This window comes from Rhinichthys klamathensis, unplaced genomic scaffold (genome assembly GCF_029890125.1).
Source record: "Rhinichthys klamathensis goyatoka isolate OS25496 unplaced genomic scaffold, OSU_Roscu_1.1 h1tg000191l_1, whole genome shotgun sequence".
In the NCBI taxonomy this organism is placed as follows: Eukaryota; Metazoa; Chordata; class Actinopteri; order Cypriniformes; family Leuciscidae; genus Rhinichthys; species Rhinichthys klamathensis.
This window is the reverse complement of record NW_026606717.1, coordinates 2,240,601-2,261,560: the sequence shown is the minus strand read 5'-3', so window position 1 is coordinate 2,261,560 and position 20,960 is coordinate 2,240,601. Positions and strand designations below refer to the sequence as shown.

The 20,960-nt window shown below is 36.5% G+C and overlaps 1 protein-coding gene across 5 annotated transcripts in view; it reads left to right on the top strand.

The window, feature by feature from the left end:
* rap1gap2b (RAP1 GTPase activating protein 2b) overlaps positions 1–20,960 on the top strand; it is a 52,049-nt gene that overhangs the window by 15,167 nt on the left and 15,922 nt on the right. For 2 of the 5 annotated variants that reach the window (XM_056262079.1, XM_056262078.1), the window contains exons 1-10: positions 10,937–11,195; positions 12,843–12,927; positions 13,617–13,652; positions 13,897–13,938; positions 14,590–14,622; positions 14,725–14,937; positions 15,145–15,248; positions 15,347–15,425; positions 16,511–16,564; positions 20,745–20,828. In XM_056262079.1, coding sequence (XP_056118054.1) covers positions 11,065–11,195; positions 12,843–12,927; positions 13,617–13,652; positions 13,897–13,938; positions 14,590–14,622; positions 14,725–14,937; positions 15,145–15,248; positions 15,347–15,425; positions 16,511–16,564; positions 20,745–20,828 — 861 coding nt within the window. In that variant the 5' untranslated portion in view covers positions 10,937–11,064. Of the gene's footprint in view, positions 1–10,936; positions 11,196–12,842; positions 12,928–13,616; positions 13,653–13,896; positions 13,939–14,589; positions 14,623–14,724; positions 14,938–15,144; positions 15,249–15,346; positions 15,426–16,510; positions 16,565–20,744; positions 20,829–20,960 lie in introns of those variants that run through there. The other 3 variants (XM_056262082.1, XM_056262081.1, XM_056262080.1) reach the window with 2 other exon arrangements.

Genomic DNA, 20,960 nt, shown 5'->3' with positions numbered 1-20,960 from the left:
CCAAGTCTGCGCACCTGCGTACAACCTTCCTTCTACTTCTCTCCCTAGTAGCGCAAAGTCAAAAGACATGGCGAAGCGAAAAGCAAAAGCTGAGAATTTTGTCTGGACAGACGAGGAGGTGGAGTTATTGCTGTAATTGTTATTTCCCTGTACTGGCGCATGCCTGTGATGTAAACGCGTACGCGACGAAAGCCACCGTGAGTAGATCTGTGCCTTCACTGTCTAGCAGACTTTTGCGTTTTTACCCTTTAGACGAGAACACGCCGGCGGAGCGTTTTTAAGATTTCCACTCTGGAGGGTGGTTTCACTTTTTTGCGTTTTTAAGCCCCAAAAACGCCGTCGGCGTGTAAATGAAAGGCACATCTGATAAAAGATTTTTACGTTTTCACCTGCGAGCGTTCTCGTGTAAACAGGGCCTCAGTCACACCTCGCGCTGGCTCTCCGTCTGCGGACAAACAGACAGAACAGCTGAACAGAGTGACAAAATCAAATTAGTAATAGTGACAAACTAAGGCGGAAAAACGGCAAAGTTTAAACAACACAGAACCGTGACACCTTTAATACACAGTGTAGTTCAATAAAATAAAATAAAATAAAATACTAAAATAAAGTGTTTCATTTATTGTAATGATTTTTACTTTCCTAGTAGCAACTACACTTAAATAATATGCAGATAAATACCATCTTAACATAGTGACCTATGGCGCTTTCAAAACAAAACTCAACTAGCCTAACAGAAACACTGACTGAACCGAGGGGTGTGTTCAGGAAACCTGTTTGAAACATGTCTTTTAAACTTAAAGTTCCGTTTTGTGACTCTAGTGGCGCAGAAATTACACTTCTGTCATGAAACATAAGTGTTTGACATGGAAATGGATATGCCAATGTTGATATGTTTGGTTTGGCGGAATAGATCTTCAATGCTGCTTCTGTTGGTTATTGCTGCTGCAGAGCAAGTACGGGACTTACTACTGCCAATACATACACAACAAGCTGCTGTGAGCAAGTAAGACATGCTACTGCTGTACAATATAGCGTACATGATTAGCCGTAGCAGATCTATACAGGTGGAGCTGGGGAAGGTGGAGGGTTTATGAAAGTGCGCTGCACTGCTACAGCAAATGCTGACCAAGTATTTGAAGGTTGAGCAGCGAGCTCATTGGCCACTGATACAGCAGGAACCAATCAGCTGCGCAATATTGAGAATGATGTGATTGCAAGCAGATTGAGTTAAGGACCCATCAGCCTGCGCCATTTAGAGTTTCATGACAGAACTTTGTATTTCATGATTACACCTTTAAAATGTATCATGCATTAGCCTATACAAATTTAAAAGGCATACATTTTTATTTTGATCTTGATTGCACATTTTAATTCATTAAACTAATCTAATTTGTACTTTCTAAAGATATAACTAGGTATAGGTAAATATTATGCTGTAATGCATTATATATACAAGCTTCATATATGAAGCTTGTATGCCTTTTAAAATTGAACCTCTTTGAATGAACATAAAAAAAATCATGAAAGGATTTCCATGTGATTAACTTGCTTTATTTCAGCATTATGCAATTCTGTTATTCCAATTTAATGTACTTACGTTGGGTCAACTTAATGTATTAAGGTTGATTCAACTTATTTACTATGGTTGGGCACAGCTTAATTTAATATTGTCAGCGAATTTAAAAAGGCTCCCTTATATGATTCAGGTATTCAAATTCATATATTCATTCGTCCAATGCAATATAAATTATTTTAGTGTCACACTAATACATTTCTAGACTATAGCCAACTATTAGCTACCAATAGCACTTTTTAGCATCTTAAATGATAAGATTTACATGCTTCATCAACCTAAATATTTGCTGTGAATATTGCTGAATCAGTTTTCAGCCTAACCAAATGCTCCACTCTTCTCCACAATGGTAACCCACTGTAATTTAAATGGTACTAATAATTGCAATGCAATTGAACATTAAACACAATTACGCACTATCAAGTCTTCCCCTTTTCTCATTTTCTCAAAAACACATAAAATAACACTTAATTTAAACAGTTATTCTCTCTTAATTCAGCCATATGCAAAGCATGCTGGGAACTAACAAGCACCACCCAGTTTCAGTTAATGCAACACAAATCATTCATGTAATCCAACACAAACGGATTAAGTAAACTTAAATTTTACATATATTTAAGCACATTGAACACAATCAAATTAAGTTTGGACAAAATGAATAGCAATTGTGTTGCTTAAGTGATAGAAATGATATATATTTTTTCATTTCTTTGTATTTTAGTCTGTTCTCTACTTTAAGTGCTTTCACTAAGCTTCTAGTATTCAACCAGAGTTCAGACTCACTTTTAGTGCACTTGACACTTTGTATTTATCCTTTGACTGCTGCTCCTCAGTAGACAGAGCCTCTTCCACATCACTGCTCATTCCTCCACTTCCTCTCTCTATCCCTCCATCTCCTACAGGAGCCGTGCTTGTCTGATAAAAAATAAATGTGTAGCTGGAAGATTGAGATCCTTTCATAGGGAAAAAACAGTTACACAACTGCACCACTTATAGCGAAGACAAGAACTTGATTTTCTTCTGAAATAAATGGTTGAGATTTGTTTCACATTTTGTTTTGTTTTCATAATCATGCAACACTAAGTGTGCCTGTATGTTTGCCAGCATATTGTGATTGTGATCTAGTTCAATTGAATTCCCTCTACACCTCAGTTTCACATGGCCCTATTATGATTGAAGCTCATTTCTGATGGAGGCAGTTAGGCTAAAGACAGCAACAATTCAAAATCAGTATGTGAAAGAGGAACAGTCGTAATGACAGCTGCTGCTGAGAAATCTCATTGTCATGTTGCAAAACTGTTATTTAAAAAAAGCAATTAGACTTATCACAAACTGAACCCTGCTCTGCAAACTAATGCACCTTTTCACTCTCATTACTTGTATGAGACTTAAGACTGTTTTGTTTATTGGACAGTTTATGTCAGATTTTGTTTCTAACTTGAAACATGTCGGTGTGTTAGCATATTTTGAGATTTCAGGATATCCCCATTCAAGTAGATAGGAGTTGGTCTTGGATGCCTGAAATAGTTACCCTGAGGTGTTGCAAATTTGGCCGTCGAGTGAACGGACTTTCCTTGAAAGGGATGTTGACTTTACCCTGCAGTGCTTTTTATTTCATAGCAGTCAAATGTGAACCCCGGCGGATTGCATGATATTAGCGGTTTCACATGCAGCACAGCCTGAAGGGAGCCAATGTCCAACCACATTATTTGACTGATCAGATTTAAACAAACCTGAATGGATTTGCCCTCAGCACATTGAATATTTTAAACCTCTTATTTTTTTTCCTGGTCATGTAAATACCTGTTGGCTACAATTAGCATGGTCTGTCTATATAGTATGAAAATAAATACTTTCAAATAATTTATGCATCATATTTTTTACAGCACCATATATTGTCAAAATATAACCACTAGAGGGCCTTACATTCATATTATACTGTACTGTAGGCAGAACCTGATTTCACCAAGTACAACATGTTCCTGAATCAACTTCTTTGTTGATCCTGGAACAGCATTCCAATCAACCAATCAGATTTGAGGGACAAGTTTATGTCAAGTTTTGGCTAACAATCAGGGTTAGCTGCTTCTACATCAGTGTTATTCACCTATCATTTCCCTCTGATTTCAGGGATAACTTATGGGTAGGGTTAGGTTTTGGAAGGTTATGGAAATGGTTTGTATCGGACAGGAATGTTGTTCCAGGATCAACAAAATATCTGGACCCAGGAAAGCGTCTTACTCTGCAAATCAGGACGTGTGTACTGGGTTGAGTGCAATTTTATCAAACAAATTTAAATATTTCATTAGGATAAGACCTGTAAAAATACAAATACTCTAGATTTGCTACATCTAAAAGGTTTCTTCCATTTATATTCATAAACAAGTCTTTAGTATTTGTACATGTGCAGACAGTGGCTTGCATTGGCCTGAGCTCCAAGGCATTTCAACAGCTGTCAATGATTAGATTCTAACTCTTTGTGTGTCATAGTACCATTAAGTCGAGTGGCGTGTTAATCAGGGCACACATTGTGCACTTCCTGACAGAAGGATGTGCAGTGCAGCGTCCCAGCCTCTATGGCACAGACAGCTGATGTAAATGAACAGCATTTCAATTAGAGGCTATTGTGTTCGCTGCAGTACTGTGTCGGTGGATATTGGCGCATATCATTTTTCTTACCTCTTGATTTGCTGTCCTCTGTTTTTATGCCTTCTTGTTGCTCTCTTTCCATCTCTCTCTCTCGTCCTTCCACTTCTCGCAGTTGAGATGACTGCAACTCATTTTTGACAGAAGTCAACAGATGCACCTTATTTTGAAATGTTTCAGATCAAAGCAGGACAGTGTACATCAGAGCAGTGGGGGACAGACACGGTGCAACAGAGACGGAAAGAGCAGATAAAAAGACAGAGGTAAAGCCCAGAGAAAAGGTCAGGAGGAGAGTGAGTGAACAGATGGAGGAGTGGTGGAACAGCACGTACCAAAGGGGTTGTGCGTTCCAAAAAGCCTACAGTATTAAGTACAGTGGTTCGTTGTCGTACAACAACCCACTAGTCAGTTATATTACTAATTTTTGTCTTTAACGCATGCAGACAATGTTAGAGGAGGCTGACAGCATAAAGGCTTGTTACTTAACTGAGAATAGATATTCAATCTCTGCTGCCACCTCATTAAGCTCTGTTGAAGGCTGTCTCCATTTGAAGGATCCTTGGAAGTCAGCCTTCCTTTCGCATCCTTCACTCGGCTTATTTTGAAGGATGCATTATCAGAAGTATCCTTCGCGTCCTCCAATCACTTACGATCCTTTGCACAAATTCCCAGTAATGATAAAAAAAAACATTGACAGCTAATCAAAATCCATCCTACTTCAACATCATCGTACCTTGATGTGGACCCCAGTATTAATAAAATAGTTAGGCCATTTATAATCGTCATGAAGGGACAAAGAGATGCATTAAGCTTTATCTGATGTGATGCATGAAATATCAAACTTCATCTGGCCTCTGGGAAGGGAACACAAGCTGCCGGTTGCTACCAAGCTGATAAAATGAATGTGTTTTGGTACACAGTGTCATAATAGAGGGCACATGCTTACAAAACACTTCAAAGGCAACACAGAGAGAGACTTCTGGACCAACCTTATACATTCAGCCTTTGTGCTTGTGCTAGAGCAGTATGTTCTGGGGTTTTAATGAAAAAAAAACACTGTGAAAAGGAGGGGGGCATGAACTACATAGGAAGCCAATGCCAGGCTGTGTGGCATCCCTGCTGAGAAGAGAAGGGCAGACAGAAACCTGTAGACTTCAGATATTTACCCACTCAAATCTCAGTTGCTGTTTTCACGTTTTAGGATAAAGTGCTCTTGTACTCTGTGTCAGGGAACTAAGAAATATCTTTAATAAAAACCAGGAACGAAAACTACACAAACAAACGTAATGTCAACGAAAGATAATGAACAGAAGGCTTAAATACACAGAGAATGATGATTAACGGGAACAGCAGACAGGTGTGAAATAGAAACCTTGACAACTAATGATGTACTGAACACAGGAAAATCAGACATGGGCTGCATCCGAAATCACATTCTTCCCTACTGTATAGTAGGCGAAAAACAGTATGTGACAAAAGAAGTATGTCCGAATTCACAGTGTAAAAGAGTAGGCTTATTCACCATGGTAAAATGAATCATTTTAATGAATGTAATGCATGTATGAATATATCCACAAAAATCAAATGACCCTCAATACATTTCAAATAAAAACAGTAGATTTTATAGAGCTAATCAACATAAATATTGATTTAATAATTAAAAAATAATTATCTCTGCCATAATTATTAATAACCACCATTTTACAGAAATAGTGTACAGAATGATGTTAAAGTGTTCAAATATTGGTAATTCTAGTTTATATTACAACTACAAATATTAGTATATATACTAATATAAAAGTTGTCCACATTATATTTCTTCTGCAACATCATTGTGAACCTTTGTAATGATACGTTTGGTCATTAACTTCTAAATGCATTATTATGCAAACACATGAGGAGAGTCTCCGCATGAGAGACCCACGACTGGTAGATCAAAGTGCTACTACAGTTCTCTCCGAAACGGTAGGAAATTAAATTAAATTGAATGTGGAGAAATTTAACTGTGACTAGATGATTGACAGGGCAGTTTAAACTGTGACATGATGCATGCAACTAACCGACAGAGCTGTCTGTTAAAGACACAATTATGACGTAGTGTGTCCCAAAGCTTCTGCTACACACTCAAAATGTACTTTTCTCCATAAAAGCAGTTCATACTTTTACGCAGCACATGGCTAGAAGCTAAACAAGACAGTGACAGTCTGCAGGGTCTTATCTGTGATTGCATGTGTGTATCAGATATGAAGGCAGCAGGGGGCCAGTTCTCCCAACACGTGTGCGCCTGGCAGATCTGTGGACTTGAATACTAAGCACGCGGCTCTGGTTGTGCATCTTCATGTCATGACACATCTTTCGTAATTTTCAATTGTGGTAACAACTCTGATGATGGAAAGACACAGTCCACTTCTTCACACATTTCCTATTACAAAAATATTACAAAATAATTCACTTTGAACATTTTGTAAACATTTGAAAAGTGGGTAACGCTTTAGATTACAGCCCGGAAAGTACTGTGTAATTAAGAGGAATTTACAGTGTAACTTTCTGTAATTATAGTGTACCTATAAAGTACTTACATGTAAGTGTAAGGGAACAATATGTAAAGTTTGGGGAATAAAGGGGTAACAATCAGGAGAAATAAAAAAAATTTTATACTGTAAGTATTATAGAACTAAGGGGTGCTTACTATTATGATACAACAATCTTACATTTGGGAGCAATTTAGCGAGAACATACACTGCGTACCTTTTTGTAATAATTGTGTGCTAAGGCAATACATACTGTATAGGCTTTTTAAAAATGACAGGGTACATATCTATGCATTTATAAAAAAAAAAATATATATATATATATATATATATATATATGTGGGAAAAGGAAAAAAAGTGTCCAGGGTGCTCAAGGAGTTAAAAAAAGTAGTTAAAAAAAGTGTATGAAGGTGCTCTTTGGGGTCGGGAATTCAATAACATGTAGTAGAAGGAAATCAAAGGCACTCTTCTTAGGAATTAATAAAAAGCCTTTATTTGACTGGCTATTTCATAATTCATCATATTATTCATCATATATTTTAAATGTTCTGTTATGAAATAGCCAGTCAAATAAAGGCTTTTTATTAATTCCTAAGAAGAGTGCCTTGGATTTCCTTCTACTACAAATATATATATATATATTTTTTTTGATAGCAAAAGTGCAGATGTTTAAGTTTGGGCTAACATGTTTCAAGGCAAGAAAAGCTAAGACTGGTTTCATGTGGTTACAGGGTAAGTGGTGCTTGTATATTAAATAAAGGTTTCCGAGTCAGTGATATAAGATTGTGTGTATGCATTTTTATTGTACTTACCCTGTAACTACATGATGTAGTTACAGGGTAAGTACAAGGAACAAGAGGGTAACAAGAACCACTTTAATTTACAGCCCGCAATGTCACACTTACCCTGTAACTACATGGAACAAGAGGGTAACAAGCACCACTACATGAAACAAGAGTATCTTTCCCCAATATTTAAGCAAAAGTTGCAATAGTTTTCGTTTTCAGTGCACTTTTGTAAAAAAAAAACACTTTATAAATGCATAGATTTGTACCCTGTTATTTTTAAAAAGCCTATACAGTATGTACTGGTTCACCATTATTTCAAAAAGGTATGTTCTTGCTAAATTGCTCCCAAATGTAAGATTGTTATATCATAATAGTAGAATAAGCACCCTTTAGTTCTTTAATACTTACAGTATAAGTAATTGTTTAATTCTCCCGGTTGTTACCCCTTTATTCCCCAAACTTAAAATATTGTTCCCTTATACTTATATTGTAAGTACGTTATAGGTACACTATAATTGTAAACCGAAGGTTACGCTGTAAAATCGATTTAATTACGCAGTACTTTCCAGGCTGTAATCTAAAGCGTTACCGAAAAGTGCAGGCTGAAAAAGTGTTTATCTGATGCAGTTGTGAATGTGCCTAATTTCTAATATGTATCTGGCACTTTCTGCAAATGTGGTATTATATACCTTGGTGTTACATTACTTTTTTAAACGTTCAAGATAAATCCCTTTTTTGGATGTGTGAAATACAAATTATTATCTGACATAAAATAAACTTAGTATGACAATAACAAAACATGATGATTTTGATATTTAATACATTTTAGTACAAATATTTTATTTGATGCCCAAATGCATGATTTAAAAGCATATTTAGCTGTGTCCATCATTTTGCTAACAACCCTGTTAGTGCATTATTTTCCCCATTGCAAAAAATCAAATAGTCTTGTCATTACGTCAGTCAATTATAAACAGCAGAGTGTGTCATTCTTGTTTTGTAAAGAAATTTTACAAAAGCAAACATTGTATAATGCGGCCTGTTTGTTAGTGTTTTTAGGCCATTGTTTTAGTGACAAAGTGAGTTTGTTGGTTGACAACTTTTGCTGGTGTTATGGAAGAAAAAGTTGATTTGAGACATGAATGAAGTGTTTAGTAGTTGTAGTCCATGTTAGTGCTGTGCAAAACTAAAAGTTTGTTAGGAGAACTGTGTGAAGAGATTTGAAAAAGTGATCTAAGTCTTGAGAAATGTGTCCTAGCAATTGTAAAAAAACAAAAAAGAAAAAGTATATTTTGCTTAAAATCAATCGTAACTGCAATCGTATACATCCTGATGACATCCACACCTTAAAATTGAAGCATTGTATGATTTTCTCACGTGAAAATATCATCTCCACTCCCACCTTACATTCCTTATCTCACACATTACAGTGCGTTACAGTGCGTAACTCCTGTGAGAATCGCTCTTTATCACTTTAGCACTGTCTGGTGGCTTACATGAAACAACTGAAATCTCCTGTTTTTACCGAATATAGCACCCTCAGTATGATTCAGTATCATTTCCCCATATCTCATGAGCCAAAGTGCTCAAATCATCCGTTGCACATCGAGAATCAGTTGTGTTTCGTGACTGTTTTTGGAATGAGCCTATATTGCTCATCATATTGCACAGTATATATTTTTACACTTGTTGTACTGGAATATTTGTCTGGCAGCCATTAATCTGTGACACACAGCTCTTGATGAGTCTGAATGTCTCATCATAGAGCGATTTCCTTCAGCTATAGCAAACCCCCTCAAGCATTTAATGCTCATTGTGTTCACACGCTCTCTTGTTGCTCGAAATTGTAACAAGTAGGAGAGGATTTGCACGGCAGGTGAAATTAAATGATGAAAAACTGGCTTATAATTGCAGTGAGTATAAACAGCCCTCAAAAATCCTTCTGTAGAGTTTAAGACATCACAGTTTCAAAATATAATAGAAACATATCAAACATCACTCTTTTATGAATTATAATAGAGATTCCTTAAAGTCACCCTGTAGTCAGTAATTGTAGGCCTATCCCTTAAAACTCATCTTTGATCACCAAAAAGACAAATTTCCTGTGAAAAAAATTCTTCATGCCTTAAAATATCTTGAATGCAACTCTACACCCTTGCTTCATTTAGCGTACGTGGATCTATGAATACGCAAATTAGCCCCGCCTCCCTTCACTCACGCCAGCTCAGAGATTTTTTAGCCAACTTACTGAGGTAAACGTTGCACAATGGTATAGTATGGCTCTTTAAAACGTCGGACACATAACTGTAATTAATATGATTAGCCTTTTGGTTGACTATGTTATCAAACAGCTAATAATGTGTTGCTAATGTTACGCAAACTATGTTCCCGTTCAGTTCGCCATCTCAGTCTGCCTTCTAACAATCATCAGAAATGCTTTGAACAACACAGAACGTCAGTGGAGAAATGCATAGTTCATTATAACATCGTAATATAACCATACACCCTATATTGCTAAATATACCAGATTTTTCATATTAACAAAAAAATATACCAGGATAACCTGGCATCTCTCGAGACTCTCCTGCTAGTTCGCTGTAATTGATATGCTAAAGCCCGCCCCCTCGTGACGTGATTGGTTACAAGGTAGTTTGTGACGTCAGAAACACCAGCTATTTCAAACCGCGTTTTTGAGACTGTCTTTGGTTCACCGCCGTTTTAAAGATAAAATACTCAGCAATGGTGTTGACTTATGAATTTGCACATGGTTTGTCTTAAAGCACATTGAAAACACCATAGACATATAAACAACATATAAAAACTTGATTTTCACCACAGGGGGACTTTAAGTTAGAATTCTTATCTAGAACAACATGAATGTAATTGGTATTTTGTTCAGGATTTGGTGTCTTTTGAGATATTGAGAAAGGTTAACTCAACATTAAAGAGATTGAAAGTCTTGTCACAGATAAAAATGTGCCTACAGGGCAGTAACAAAATACACACGCACACACACCATGTAATCGCTGTATCGAATGAAGGAAAAGAGCTGGAATAGCAATAATTCCATACTGTGAACTTTCAAGACATATAAAACACAAGGTGACAAACAGAAAAAAAGGAAAAAACAGTTATACAAGTATGTGTGTGTGTGTGGGGGGGTGCTTGTGTATGTGTCCGTGTGTGTGTGTCTGTGTGTGTGTGTGTGTGTGTGTGTGCGGTGAGAAAAAGAGTGGTAAATAGTGGAAATGTCTTTACAGAAAAGCAGAGGTTAAGCAATCAAAGCTCCTTAATCGAGAATAAGGTGTCAAAGTGAAATGCCATTTGAGAGGGCGGGTGAGAGAGAGAGAGAGAGAGAGAGTGAGAGAGAGAATGAGAGGTATTCACAGTGAAGGATGCACACATACAGTCTGTGCTGGCAAGGACAGCACCTCATCTTTGGAGATTGTGACGATGCAGATTCAGCCGTAGCTGGTGTCGGTGTGATGTGACAGGAGACTGAGACTGAACCTGAGGTTTGGCCATGTCTGAGTTCAGGTCCAGAGTGCGCTGTCGGAGAGCAGGTGTCCGTGCTGCTGTTGCTCTTATCGGACTCCTCCACCGATCCCGCAAACGGTGTGAGAGACAGAGACTGACGGAGACGGACAGCCAGTGGTGGGTGAATGTCATTTGAGGTTGTATATGTCTTTAGCCTATGTTGTGGAGAGGGTCCAACGCACGCACGTGCGCGTGTGTGTGTGTGTGTGTGTGTGTGTGTGTGTGTGTGGAGAGAGAGAGAGGTCAGAACATTCATATGCATTATTTAAGTTTTTAGTCGAATCAACACTACGGTACACAGATCAGTTTTAGGATTCTGTAACAGTAAAGTTTGGCTAGAAATTGAAACTGAATGTTTTGGGGAGCTTGAGCTCAATTAATTCTAGTTCTTAATGCCTACATGTCCTGCACTCTTTATAAGCTAATTGTGCTTAGTGATTTGTAATGCTCTCTGACCAAAAACAAGGGAATTTTGAATAGATTTATGATTTTATAAACAATATAACTAATAGTAATAATTGTTAATGGTGATTAATGTAAGCAAATTGTTCAGCGTTGAATAGAAGTCATATTTTGCTCCAGTACTGTACATGATTGATTTTAAAATATTGACTTATAACATTATATTTCAACATAACTTTTAACATCTTGATTTCAGAATCAAAATTAATTTCCCAGCAGATAGATTAATGAATATTTATGAGAGGAAATGTGCCCTTCTGTGATGGAGAGGTAAAGACTGTCAAATAGATAGACAGACAGACAGACAGATTTGTTTTGGCTGTCAACATATAGTGCTAAACTTGATTATTTTATTCTACAAAAATATATTTTGTGAAATTATGAAATGACCCAGTCACTCTTGCTGAGTTGTCCAAGAAAGGTGTTTTCATGTTGACTAAAATGACAGACAATAAGCTGTTCACATCCTTTCAGAGGTGTAAAGAGAATTCTCCTGGTCAGGATGTGTTTATTTCATTTGGTGCCAATTATTCAGTATATCTCCTTGTGATTTTTGGAAGCTAAACTAGACATTTTTATGTACGTGCAGACTGGATTCATTTGGCTAGTTTTGGGAGTGTTGAGTATGTGAGAGAAATACCTTGTCAAGCATAATGAACGATATGTCACTTTCAGCCTAATATGAATATATTGATGGATTTATGGGATCTATTTACAGAGAGCTTATGAAGGATTGGTTGGGTATTTTTAGAGCCTTGTTCATTTCTCTCTCCAACCTCCCCTTGCTCCCCCTTTCTGTCTGCTTCTCTATCCGTACCTCACTTACGAAGAGGAAGGTAGAAAGCGAAGGAAAATTAATCTTGAGCAGGAGCCTCTAGATCCTCCACCTGTCAGCCTCCTATCCAGAGAGCTCATTTAAAGAACAAATTGCCCATCTTTGGCCCATTTTTTATTGATGATCTTGAAATCATGTGAGGGTCAAATCGGAGAGGTACATTCCCAAAGAGTAAAAGGAGAATGAGGCAATAGGCTTTCAGTGAGGATCCTGTCTGTGTGAAGATGACACTGCAGACCACCCTACGAAATTCAATAGTCAGCTTTTAAAGGTGCACTCAGTATTATTTGTTTATGTTTCGCTAGCCAAAGCATCATGTAAAGGCAATAGTTTTCAGTCATGGTTAAATTATTCCACCACAAAAATTATAATTATAATGTATTTCCATTCAGTAGTGACTGTATATTTGACCTTTTAATGTTATTTTAAAAGTGTGTAATGGCGGTGATGATGTCACTGTGTTGCAGGAAGCAGGAGTTGCTGACCATCTCCAATGTGCCCCTGGAAGACTGCCCTCCCTCTCCCCCCAGAACCGCCCCTCCCGCCATGAAGGTAAGCGGCACGTCTGCTCTCAGGGCCTGTTATGAATCAGCACTGAAAGGGGATTTGCTCAGAGAGCTTACAGCTGCAAAAAGGCATGGAGTCAAGCATAACATTTCATAAATAGTTTCATTATAAAGCAGCAATTATTGACTCATTTGGTTCAGGCAGATAAAACCATCTTTACTCCCTCTCTCCTGGAGACAAGACCCCAGCATAAACCTGTAGCTGGTGATGTACCCTACTTACTCAGTAGACCGTGACTTCAGACATCATCCCCTAGGTAGTCTATATGTTCCTCAAAGGTGGAAGAAAGGAAAAGCAAACTCGTCAATAGTACAATAGTCACAAGTATAGTGAGATTCATTTTAGTTATGTTCTGATGTGAACATAAATTACATGTTCCAACTTGCCTCACAAAAACAACTAGACTATTACCTACTGGATATATATATAACATTCAGGGTACCAATACAGAACCATGAGGAACCTCAAAAACCTTTCTTTTTGAATTTTTTTAGATTAGATTAAATTTTAGATTAAAAAAAATTAATCTATGCATGTTTATAACACTTTGTCAGATCCATTGACATACTGTGAAATCAGCCGCTACAAACTTGTTGTTGATCTGTAATATGAAGGGAAATACTTGGCATGTTATATGTTAGCCTAAAGATTGACCTCTGTTTCTTTTTCAACAGTCTACTCAGTTTTTTGACGTGCTGGAAAAGATGGAGGTAAGAAGTGAAATCCTTTTGATAGTATGATTTATATATGATATAAATATTTCAGGATTTCCCCATTAAAGTAGATAGGGCTTGGTCTGGATGTCCGAAATAGCTGCCCGGAGGGGCTGCAAAATGGCCGCTGAGTGAACAGACTTTCCTCAAATGAGTCTTTGATGCATTCTGTGCCTCTCATGCTCAGCACTCCTCCACTGTCAGTTGCTAACACTGCAACCTTTTGACCCTGACCCCTTAGCAGGTTTCTGAGGTGGAGGAAATGAGGCCACAAAGAGTAAAGGTCAGAGGGTGTGAAAAAACTACAAGATTACACCTCAGCTCAGTGCTTGTCTGTGTTTCAGAATTGTAGTATTTTCAATGCATGAGGTTGGCTTCTTTAGATTAAGGTAATGATTGTGAGATCAAAAAGATCAAAGGTAATGATTGTGCCCTGCACAGAGGGCTCACGGGTTTTATCCACTTCGTTCAGATCACCCTGACAGACCCTAAAGTCTTATTGATTAACTTCATTGCTAAATTGTAAACAGTATGTCCTCTGCCCTTTAAAGGGTTAGTTTGATGTGTATGTGCACTGAAAAAAAATAGAAACATTTCATATTTCCAAACATTCAAGTTAAATTTAAATTTAAAACATTTTTTTTAAATGGCTTACAGGCAAAATAACAACAAAGGCAACCACTGAAGATACAATCCTACGCTCAAATGCATGTTCATTCAGATTGTTCAGACAGCCTAAAAAAAAAAGTTTGTTGCAAGCATGACTGTGAAGCATTGTGTGGACTGCATGTAATTTCTCACATAATGGGGTTGCATGAGCTAAACATATGCCTCATATCACGCTTCCTGTCATGGCACAAGAATCTTTCCAAAGCACTGTTAAGATGTCCATTTACAGCATTATCTTATATTTATATTACTATTACCCCTCCAGGATGATTACATTCCATACCCACGGATAGAGGAGGTACAGCAATTTAAGTCACCTGTTACTAATAATTGTTTCTAATAGCACTTTATGTGTATCAGACGTCAGTCTCTTTCTATTTGTTTGATTTCTCTTTCCAAGGTGTTACAGCGGGGTGAGCCATACCCTCAGGTCATCCTGCCTGAGTTCGGTGGTTACTGGATTGAAGATCCTGACGCACCTGCCGCCATTCCGAATTGGATGAATGGCTTCTGTGATGATGAAGATGGAGAAGGAAGGAATTCAGGAGAGTTTGGCTACGCACTGGAGAGTAACTTCGCCATTCGAGCGTACCGCAAGCACTTTATTGGCAGGGTGAGAACTCACATCAATATAGTGGTGTTATACTTAAATGGACCATCAGACAAAGGCTTTTGGCAAATATTTGTGTGAGATCATTTTAAACGGATCATTCAATGTCAGAGCTGGGATAATCGGCAGTCGGTGTAATTTAACGCTGTGTTCATGTTGGCAATGAATTGGTTCACAATTAAACCGCTTTCTCTTATCTGCCGGTCTCAGGAACATCTGAACTTCTACTGCACGGCCAGTAACCATGGCAACCTCGTACTGTCCCTCAGACACGAGGAGGTGAAGGAGCAAGAGTACCTGCACATCATTCTCAGGTAATAACATCCCTTTCAAACACTCTATGTGTAATTACATGATTGGCACATTTTGAAACGTTTGATTGCATTTTTCTATCAATTTCTGCCTTGTTTAGGGCTCCATCGAAGACCGTCTATGACAGGATCTCTTTGGCAGGCTTGACTGAGCTCCCCAGTGTCCCTCAGTTAGCAAAGGTAACATGGCTCACAGGTTTTATCCACTTCAGATCACCCTGACAGACCCTAAAGTCTTATTGATTAACTTCATTTCTAAATTGTAAACAGTATGTCCTCTGCCCTTTAAAGGGTTAGTTTGATGTGTATGTGCACTGGGAAAAAAATTGAAACATTTCATATATCCAAACATTCAAGTTAAATTTAAAATTCTCCCCCCATGGACCTTTTTCACGGACTGTGAAGTTATCAATATCGCAAAACTATAGATTTTTTGTTTTAAAACACTAATTCATAACACTATACTCTGTGTTATGTTACCTTGGCAGTAAATTACAAAAATGAATCAATGCTGCTGCGAATTTGACATCTTTCTCTCTTTTGACTGCTGTAATCAATCTCTCGATGTTTTGCCTCTTTTGGAAAGTCATGGAAATGCCAATACAGCTTTTTATCTTTTGCTTTTAGAGCAATTACAAAATGACCAAAATTGTACCTTTTCAACGCTATAGAATTTTACCCAGTTATGCCGACGTCCGCTTCTGAGAACCCCAGAAATGGTAAAAGGGTCCATTGTTTTGTGAATCTGTCTCTATGAAATGCATCTTTGCAAAGATGCTGTTATTGAAGGATGGAGGCGGTCAAAGTATGTTATTAAAAAATATATATATTGGATATGACAGTAAACCCATAACCCCTGTCTGAGTGGAGTTTCTCATTTTGCATGCAAATGTGGCATTTCTTACAGACACATCAACAAAAAAACAGACCATTTGTTTGTAAGATTCAGACAGAGGGTGGAAAATATTTCTGAAAAACAACATTATATGCTTTTTTGAGTGTTTTTTTACAATTGTAAACAGTATGTCCTCTGCCCTTTAACAGTATGTCCTCTGCCAGTATCTCCTGTCTTCTGCCCATAGAGTGTGTTTGTCACAAAATAGTAACATTATAAATGAAATACAATACAATATTTATAAAATGATATGACCTCTTTAAAGAATTAAATTACTGAACCGTAATAGTCATACTATTACCTACTATACCTACTATAAGTGGCTTGACTAAGTTTGTGTTTTTGTGATGTCATTGTTTCCCCACTATAGCTACTGTGTGAAGACATTGTAGGTCTGAGATTTAGTCCTGTGCTGTACCCAAAGGTGAGTCCAAGATTAATATTATGTTTTTATTATAAATATTGTACTAAAATTAGGGGGAATATTATTATTCCTTCTTCCTCTTCTTCTTCTTCTGCTCTTGAAGTCTAAGGCAGCCCATAGAATTGCTTGCGGGAAAATGGTGAAATTTGCAACACGTATAGAGCACAGTCTGAACATTAACCACAGAAAATTTAGAGTCTCTAACTCAATCCCTCTAGCGTCACCAACTGTCCAAATTTGTTATAGACACAACATTACTGTTTTTACTGAATTTTTGATTAAATAAATGCAGCCTTTGTGTACAAAAGATACTTTTTTCAAAAATGTTTTGACAGGTACTGTATACTGTATATGGGTAGTTGACAAATGGCCAAGAAAAAGTACTTTTTTTGGAAAACATAATTTTTCAAGAAAAAATACATATATTTATGGAGTATGAAAACTGCAGTTTCAGAAAATAGTAGTGGTCACTCATTTTGTCAATGACTTCACATATTTTTTTCACGTTTTCACTCAACACTACTGTAAATGTGTCCTATGGTGTGACATTTAAAAAGTATTAAGAAATTATATTAAATAACATATAAAAAAAATACTTGAGAGAATTGTTCACATTATTAAAACATTTTTTATGAAAGTGATATTTATTTTACATGAAAGTACAAATTAAAATAATTTTCACCATGAATAGATGAACTTGATAAACTTTTCCCTACGAATGTCAATAAAACTTTTTCGCCAACCTTACAAAACTGTTTGAAATTGTACCCATCTAAGAGGAGATATTATTGAAACTCCCCTAATGCCAAACTTGACTCTTTTTTAAAAAGATATTTTAAAATAAGTATATTTTTCTGTTGTTTTATGTTTGTCACACCATAGGACAAAACGTCACACCAAAGGATTAAGATAGTCATTGCATAAAAAGAGTCAGAATGTATAGTGTTTATAGTAACAATTATAAAGGAGGACATTTGTTTTTATTTTTCAGCAATATAAACTGTGCAAAACATATTACACCAAAAGTAACTTTGATTATAGATCCATCAATAAGGAAACACTGACTATGTTTCCATCCACACGTTTTTATCCGAATTAAGTGATATCGAATTAAAAATGCCTTATGGAACTCATATGAAATGATATCGACTCAAATGAAATGCGTTCGGTCTCATCGGATTTTGTCTTGATGGATATACGGCTTATGCGATAAACGCTGATGGAAACGTTATTATGGCGCGATCCATTTTGTCTAGCAAAACTTTGTTCGCGAATGTTGTGCAATTCGGTGAGAAAATGAATGGAAAATGTCTCAAATCAATTCGATATACCAATTTGATCGCAAAACAGCATGTGTCATTACGCACAGGTTTTTATTCGCTTTAAAGCCGTTGGATGGAAACACACTTTCACCAGCTTTATTCGCATGAGGTTTTTTACCGAACTTCGGATAATTCGATTGACAAGTGGATGGAAACTTGGCTTCTGACATGAAAATAAAATCCCTAAAAACATTGCATAAGTTTAGTTTGTCTCTTCCTTCCTAGTGCTTTAATGTTGAATGTATCCAATTCCCAGAGAGCCTTCTTTTCATGATATCTGTTTGAAATAATGATAGAATATAGATGAATGGATCAACAGAGAAATTAATGTAATGTATACTCAATTATGAACTCATGACCTACTGTGTTTTCCCTACAAATGTAACCACTTACTTGTCAACTTCTTATAAAACACAATATAGATTATTATTCTGTAATAACAAGCTTATTATGTAACTATTGTTGAACCTGAACCTCACACAGGTCTATTCTGATACTGAACAATTAGCAGTCGTTCAGATCCCTGAATTATTTTAAGATGTATATGATGTATATGGCAACATTTCAGTTTGATTTACTTTCTCCGTCGTTCTCTTAGGATCGCCTCCTTTCTCTGTGGATCCTTTTTAATTTGCTCCCTATACTGTCTGGTCCTCTCTTTTGCACTCATCTCTCCCTCAGTTCTTTCTGTTCTAAAAAAAGTTAAGTAGCATTATAAAGTAGTAGCACTGTATTTATGTACTTTATATTTGTTTATAGTTGTTACATTATACATTATAGTTGTTTTAGTAACACTTCAGAACATTTTATGCAATGTCCAAAAAATGGCAATAAACATTAAAATGTAAGTCATTATTGAATTTAAAATCATCAAAACTGGTCAAAAAATAATGAAAAGTATGTTAACAAACTTTATCCATTTGTTTTAATAGCTTCTTAAGGAGGTCTTGTCCTATTGTGTGACATCTGTGTCCTATGGTGTGACAGGCCAAAGTGTCACACCAAAGGACATTTCCTGTCACACCAAAAGACATTTGAGCTTTTGTGGCATGCTAATAACCATGCTAATGCTAGCTTAACTGTCATTAGCAATTGGCATGATACATTTGCATTATATTACATAGTCCTGTGACGTGGTGAAAAAGCCACGTCACGTCAACTACCCATATACATATTTATTTACTTTTTATAATCACATGATGTTTATCCCTATTTGTTTTTATGAAATATTTCATAAACACAATATTGCTTCTGGCTAAATATTAATTTGTCAGATAAAAACCTATTACACATTTTAAAATTCCCAGAATGTTTTGCAATAGATTGTAACTGTTTCGGCAGATTGTTTAATAAAGCAAATACTAATGAGATGGTTTAACCCCTTAACTGTCACCACCCCCCCCCCCCCCCCCCCCCCACCCCCCTCCCCTTTTTGAGAATGGACATTAAAATGCACTATTCAAACTTAAATGGTTGTAATTCAAGAATACAGACCTAAGTTTGGTCGTTTTTAAGAAAAGCATATTATTGCTGAAGTGAAAGCACTTGAAAAAATTAAAGTGTGAAAAGTTATGGAAGTTTACTTAAATTATTTAAGTAAATCAAATATACTGTACTTAATATTTTTTCTTTTATATAAAATATATATATTTTACAAAATATTTTTTTACTATAAAATTACTATAAAATCAAAGCCATTATCTAACCAAGTTGTGTTCCATATTTGAAGTTGATATCACAAAAATTGAAGTTCCCATGAGATTTTGTTTAGGCGTAATACCAAAAATAGCCACCGGGTGACATACATGCCATTGAATTTAACTGTATGCATTCTGCCATAACAAATTAATACATTTCTTTCCAAATATCACTTCTATCACAAAATATGGAACTTTGAAACAGACCTTTCTGACAATATGTGTTTTGCAAGATTAGAAAAGGTTTTGATCATAAATTATGAAACATTATGACTCCCAAAAGGGGATGAGCCCGATAAAAGAATTTAGAGTACCGTTTCTATAGTAATGCAATGTCCAATTTCACAGGATGAATTTTGAGTTCGTAAGCTTTCAAATGATACCTAATTTATGATAACTACTAAAATATGCGATGTAATAAAAAAGACGATAGAAAAGATAATATTATACTTTTTAGAGGATAATATTATTTTATAATTTGTTATTGACAAATTCTAGGTTATATGTTTTATTATGAACTTTTAGCATGAAACCCAAAGTTTAAATTATTAAAAGTGTGTGCGTCGACTTTTTGTGACAAAGGTCAGAATTTTTGGGGTGCACTCTTGTCATAAATTCATCTATTACTGTTCCTACATAATTTGTAACAAAAAACATCTATTTAGGAGTCTTAGACCTTTCCAACGATATATAGTTTGTCATGATTAGATTAGGATTTAATTGTAATATGGTAAATGGACTGCATTTATATAGCGCTTTCACAGACCCAATGGCCACCAAAGCGCTTTACAATTTGCCTCACATTCACCCATTCATACACCGACAGCAGTGTCAGCCATGCAAGGCGCCATCCAGCTCGTCGGGAGCAGCTGGGGTTAGGTGTCTTGCTCATGGACACCTCGACACTTGGTCAGGTGGAACCGGGGATTGAACCACCAACCTTCCGGTTTGTAGACAACCTACATGAACCACTGAGCCTCTGCCGCCCCCAATATAGTGAAGTAAACTAGTTCAAAACCGCTAGCGGGACTTAAGAGATAAAAAACATGTTTTGCATTGGAGTCTTAGTGAAATTAAACTTCAGGAGCCAGTCAAAGCTGTATTGATGAGGAGCATATTAATTGTTTGACATTTATCTTTGTTTATTCTTGTTTTTTGCAGGGCTCTCAATTAATAGTGAATTATGATGAACATGAGTTAAACAATACCTTTAAGTTTGGTGTCGTCTACCAAAAGTTTGGGCAGGTGAGAAAATGATTGTTGTTTGTGTGCAGTTCACTGACCATTATAAATATATATATATAAAAAAAATGGGTACCTGGTCAGGCTGAGGTTCTCAAGGACACTTCAACAGCTTTCTTATCAAGCTCCTTCAAT